Source organism: Priapulus caudatus, unplaced genomic scaffold (genome assembly GCF_000485595.1).
Source record: "Priapulus caudatus unplaced genomic scaffold, Priapulus_caudatus-5.0.1 Scaffold863, whole genome shotgun sequence".
NCBI classification, from domain to species: Eukaryota; Metazoa; Priapulida; class Priapulimorpha; order Priapulimorphida; family Priapulidae; genus Priapulus; species Priapulus caudatus.
In genome coordinates this window covers 114,849-121,096 of record NW_014577924.1, presented here as the reverse complement: position 1 = coordinate 121,096, position 6,248 = coordinate 114,849, and the positions used below count along the sequence as shown (strand labels likewise).

General features: G+C 46.1%; 1 protein-coding gene across 1 annotated transcript in view; it reads right to left on the bottom strand.

Moving 5' to 3' along the window:
- Window positions 1-1,655: 1,655 nt before the first annotated feature.
- Window positions 1,656-6,248, bottom strand: part of LOC106814046 (mitochondrial thiamine pyrophosphate carrier-like) — a 21,616-nt gene continuing 17,023 nt past the window's right edge. The window contains exon 6 of the mRNA XM_014818309.1: window positions 1,656-4,192. Within this exon, the coding sequence (XP_014673795.1) occupies window positions 4,004-4,192 (189 nt within the window). The 3' untranslated portion in view covers window positions 1,656-4,003. The remainder of the gene's footprint in view (window positions 4,193-6,248) is intronic.

The following is a 6,248-nucleotide window of genomic DNA, read 5'->3' as shown; positions in this document are numbered from 1 at the left end:
ATTTATTCCCAGCGACCCTAAACATTTTATTGTAAATTTTCTTTAAAGTAAAAAAAATAAAAAATTAATTAATTAATTAATTAATTGGACAGTTCCTGCTTCAAAAGGCACAACGCACATCCTTCGGACATGGTTCGTAAATAAAATATTTCAAGAAAATAAAATATTTTCCCTACCTACCTACCCTATTTTTTCCCGGCATGTAACGGTAACCACACATATATTTTGTTTTGACATTAGCCACGCGATGAGGAACGCACACGTAGCCGGGGAACTCATGGTTAGCTGGGCAGATGACATATACAGTCAAACATCGGTTATCCGAATTTCGGATTATCCGAACAAGATCTCAAGGTCCCGTGAATATTTAATTAAGTATTTACGATCAGATCAGTTATCCGAACAAAATACTCCCCGCCCGTCTCATTCGGATAATCGAGGTTTAACTGTAGATGGTGACATGACAGGGACATATATGGATACACAAGATCAGGAGTGATTAATACAAGTATGACTCGGTCGAAATACAAGAAATTCAACATTTCCATGCCCAAATTTACCTATGATTTATTACGTAAATTCCAATAAAGATTCCATCAGAACTAGCGCTGTACATTCAAATTGTCCTCACACTTTCAGGGGTAGAAGTTAACTTTTGAACAAGGGAGTCCAACGGACTCCCTGCCCTCAAAAAGAGGGAGTCCGCAGCAAAATGAGGGAGTCCGCAGTCTGACGTTCAAAACTAAAGATATTAACAATAACGTGTGTGCTTATTTTGAAGATTCATGCGGTTGCACATCTGCCAAATTGTCTTTGGACATTTGCTGAAAAAATATGGCAATTCTGCGAGGCCGTGCTCTGGAACGAACTAGTTAGTGTGGCAGAATTTTCAGAGAGTCACACGGAATCTTGCATATGTCAGGGAGTCCGGCAGTAAATCAGGGAGACTCCGGACTCGCGTTAATTTCGCCCCCTGCACTCTACTGTGTATCGATACTGCTTCTTATTATGTAGTTATAGTTTTGAGCGTCAGACGTGGTTTTATTCACTGACACAGCCAAGTGGCTGGCATCCCCACGCTGTAGCGTGAACAAGAGGCAGCTTGCTCTGAGACACCTGTCATGCTACAAAACGCACACAGAGACTAACTGGAGTTGTTACGCTGGCACGCATTTACTCACTCAACTCACATTCTCAAGTTACGTTTAGATACTGCCCCGGTTTTCTTCTTCCCATTGATCAGTTGTTTGAAACTCCTGACAGAGGGGTAACTGGAGTAGTAATGCGTTACTACGTTAACGGTGGTGTCGTAATGGCAGCTCATTCATGCAGCGTTGCTCCCCAAATACACCTGCCCCACGTGTCGTAGCAAGATTACTACACCCACTTAAAACGTTAGGAATTCGTTAAGGAAGTTTGGTCGCCACTGCTACGATTCCCTCATTCTTTCGAATGTGATGGAACTCCCTCTCCCCATCCTAACTTTCCACAAGAGATGCTGTTAAAAAAAACATCTCAACCAGTCAGTTTCTATTTCCTATAAGTTAATAGCAAAAAATTTCTTCACTATTGCTACAAATGCCCTTCATTTGTAGTGTTGAACTAGTATCTTTTTTAGTTATTCCCTCTCACTTACTCACCACCACAATTCTCTCTCTCTCTCTTTCCCCCTCTCTCTCTACGACACAGCTCGTACCTCTAATAAATTATCACTGCCGGTAATGGCAACAACTTTGGCACCAAACATGTGCACTTGTATCGAAAACGTCAGAAACGCCCCGCCGCTTCCGAGTTTAAATTACACTTATTTACCATAAATAGTCCAAATACACGCACCTGTACACAAACTGCTGTTATACACAAGCAATCGGCTAGTATATTCGCAACTGTGCTCATAAAACACAGCATGTTTTCTTTGCAGACTGTTCCTAGTCTTTGGCAGATCTCTCTGAGAATAGTTAAGAGCTCCACATAAGCTTTTTCATCAGGTATTCGGAAAAAAGTAACACCAACACAAACTTTCTTCGCTCGACCTTCGAACAATGCGTGGGTGTACCATACCCGCTGCCATGCACTCTGACCTCTTGCACTGGTATCCAAACCACATCATAGGCTCAGTAACTTTTAGTGATAACCTATTGATGACAACATGACCCTGGTGACCTTTACAATCACTTGTCACATCAATAAATCAATGTCTGAGGCCGGACTTTAGAGATTACTGTATTACTTCCTAGATGCAGTTAATTGACAAATTGATTCAGATCTGTGGAATAGATTTTCATATGAAAACCTTTAAGAACTTGATTGTTATAATTTCACCGGCTTGCTGGTAGCTGCACTCAACCTGTCTATTCACCTTATTCATATTTAGAGTATTCGTGCCCACCACTTTCTCACACACACATGCACAAAGACATCCACACTAGCTTGTGCATGGTAACAAGTTCCATCCAGCTATGCCAGAGATACAACACTACTCTCGCGACCCCGACAGCTAATGGAACACTCTTAAAACGATGTAAAGATCACAGAACTGATCGTCACCGGCAAGGATGGGTCCACCACGGTAGCGTGCCGACTCACACGCAGCAAAGCAGACACGTATCAAGTGTCAACGCATGCACCGGAAAGCCGCGTACATTCAAGATCCTGCATGTGACTGCCACATGCAAACCAAGAAGAACATCTGACCGACTGTCAATGGCCGCTTCGAATAACCTGACGCACCCGGAATGGCGACCGTTGCCATGGAAACTATTATGCAAAACTACGGTGACTGTCGCCGTGGAGATAGTAAAAAATAAAGGTGGCGGTTATACTTAAATGTGAGAGAATAACACGTCCTATATATTACTATGTACACCACCACTAAAGGAAGATCTTGCAAATCCTGAGGACGGTTTGTCTGTAACAAAGTCTGATGTTTTCCTTCTCTCCCTCCCACCAGCAAGCCAGCGTGCAAACACACATACAGCACATTGCACACGTGTGTATATTGTACATGCTACGGTTAGAGCATTGTCGATTGCCGGCATATGTTGAAAGCCCCTGCCCCGCTAGTATTCCCAGCACTGCTATAAGGCGAGCTACCTTGAGCTCGTCACCAGTATTTAAACAAAACAAAACGCCAAAAAAGCAGGCGAATAATGCCAAGCAAAGCTGCCTCGCTCGTCGAATTACCAGCGCCCCCTACCGGCTCGCAACGCCCAATCACCGACCACTGGAAACGCGTGATCGACGGACACCAGAAACTGATATGGCGAAGCTGAAATGGACTAGCAAGCTCATGACAAATCCGTTGCTCCCGTCTAAAAAAACTAGATGCACTCGTGAAAGCGCAAACTACCAACGCTGCAAGATCTACCGGTGAGAAATTGGCCCGCTGCCAACAGACCCGCGCGCTGCATAAGCATGACAAATATATCCTCTAGTTCCTTGCCAGCAGGGGGCGCCGGCATGGCGGCACGCGTCATCGCCTGCTTGTTTGTAAGGCATCATGGAAACCGCCTTCCATACACGCACATCCACCGGTATTGACAAAGACGCACGATCGTGCCACACTCTCGAATACATGGAGTCGATACGTTACAACTCCTGGTGCAAAAGACGTGCGATATTACGGCGTGCATCAATGATTGCATCATCAGCACACACCGACGCAGGGATCAGTCGTAGCGCCCCTGATTGAGTGACGCACCTGCCGTTCGTTTACTCCGCTGCGAGGCGCCACCTACCGGCCTCATAACCCATAGCGTCAATCACATGGAGCAGGTCCGCGCCGCTCGACCAACAAGCGAACATCACTTGTCCGTTCCACCAACAAGTGAGCATCACTTCACCGCTCCACCAACAAGTGAACGTAGCTTCGCCGCCCCACCAACAAGCGAACACCACTTTGGGCCTCACCGGCACGTGAACGCTGCTTCGCCGCCCCCCCACCAACACACTTCACAGAAACGCATACTCGCGTCGCCGTGGCAACTCGTTGTCGTCGGCGTTGCTAGGAGACGTGCCGGCGTTGCCGGTAGTAACGCAGCATGTCGCAGAACTGCTCGTAGACGAGGAAGCTGAGGCAGGTGACGCTGGAAGCCTTGATCAGACTCGGCACGGTACCCTTGTAGAATCCGGCGACGCCCTCATGCTTGAACACGGAACAGATGCAATGTATCGTGCCATGATACGTCCTCACCTACACACAGCACACAATGATACGTTATGAACTGATACACTGTACACCATGACCTACACACAACACACACAATGATACGTTATGAACTGATACACTGTACACTCTGACCTACACACAACACACACGATGATACGTTATGAACTGATACACTGTACACCATGATCTACACACAACACACACAATGATACGTTATGAACTGATACACTGTACACCATGATACGTTATGAACTGATACACTGTACACCATGATCTACACACAACACACACAATGATATGTTATGAACTGATACACTGTACACCATGATCCGTACACACAACACACACAATGATAGGTTATGAACTGACACACTCTTAGATGGGGCAGGCGACGCTATCTCTACGCTGAACCTGGGCTCGCCGCTGGCGATGAGTCGGCGTTCGCATGACATCCTCGGCTGGGCGCGACGCTGGCGCCAACGCTCGCTCATCCGCCGCAGATGAAGTGCAGCCTCCTCTCTCCAGTCCGTCGTTACCGATGTGGCAGGTACGCCGCACCGTCACGCGTGATCGTCTCAAAGACGACAAACTGCAGCAAGAGTAAGATAGAAGGCGGCTGTTAAACTTAGTCTAGAGGATAGAGGGCGCTGATTAGACTGACCGCACACACACGACACACAACACCACAGCACGCCATGACTTACACACACAACACGCATGGATACACGGACACCCAGCACGGCACCGCACGTACCACACACACACACACACACACACCGCCACGAACACAACATGCACGGCATGCACATCAAGGGTTATTAGCGCAAGATGAGTAATTGTGGCGATTGCAGAAGAAAATATTTGGCAGGTGCAATTTTTTGTACATGTGACTTAGATCAAATATTTTAGCGCGGCTACACATTTGTGGCCGTGCAGTTTCAAAACTGACCGTGCAAATGCAAACGGCGGACAACGGCTCGCTGGCTAATACGATTGACGCGACAGTGATGCAACATAGTAATGGGCATAATAATGTCCTCTTACCAAGAAAACACTCGCGTATATGATTGGAGCAAGCCTGCCGGGACGTGACTTTCACAATGCCCGGCACCCTTGTTTCCCTCTAACTTAAATCAGCTGAACGCCTGCCACACACTCTGTACTTAGAAGTTGCACTTGCTGCGGCTGAATACGCCGGCTCTACTTGCAGCTGCCAACGAAAACACAAAAAATGAGCATGTTAAACGTGATACGTCACCAGTAAAATAGTAACAAATAAATATACACAAAGTAATGTCTTGTTCACATTTTATGTAAATTGCTGCATTATACTTCGCTGTTTTACTATATTGTTAGATGTGAACATACACTGAGCGGGCATACATAGCCCATAGCAAGCCAATTAATGTTGGGAACATTAATAAGCCAAATCGTCGCAGGTTTTGATTTTTTAACTAGTTGATAAACAATCTATGCAGGTAAGAATTTGACGTACGTTAGTTCTTTACAGGTACGTTTATTCTTAAGCGGTACGTTAGTTCCCGTTAGTTCTTACTTTTAATGTAAAAAATTGGCAACAAAAATTTTACAAATTTTAGCCATAGAAAATTCGAGACATAGTCAAATTAAGACAACATTTTTTCGGATCGTCCTAATCATGACACTTACTAGGCAGTGCTTACAGTAATTTGCGTTTAACATGTTATGCTAGCCGCACACCTATCCGACCCGAGCGTGATTTTGAGGCTTACGATTGGATCGACGACTGTTCTAGTTTGGGCTCGGAGGCTTAAGATTGGCTCTGGAGGTCGATTTTGGCCGCCGATTCGAATTTTGAATCCGGAGACGATCGGGTCGGAATAGTGTGCGGGGGCCTTACGACGCGACTCGGAGTAGTGTGGCGTGGCATCCGAACCCGATCGGCCGTGCGCTGAAGAAAATTGACCTATCACAGAGGCAGCGCCAGATGGGGAACGCGCATTCGAATGGATATGGCATTCGAAACCATGGGAAAACACTCCCGACGGCTTATACACGCTAAATCCAGCTTGAACGCCACGAGAGTGCCAGTGGTTTTTTT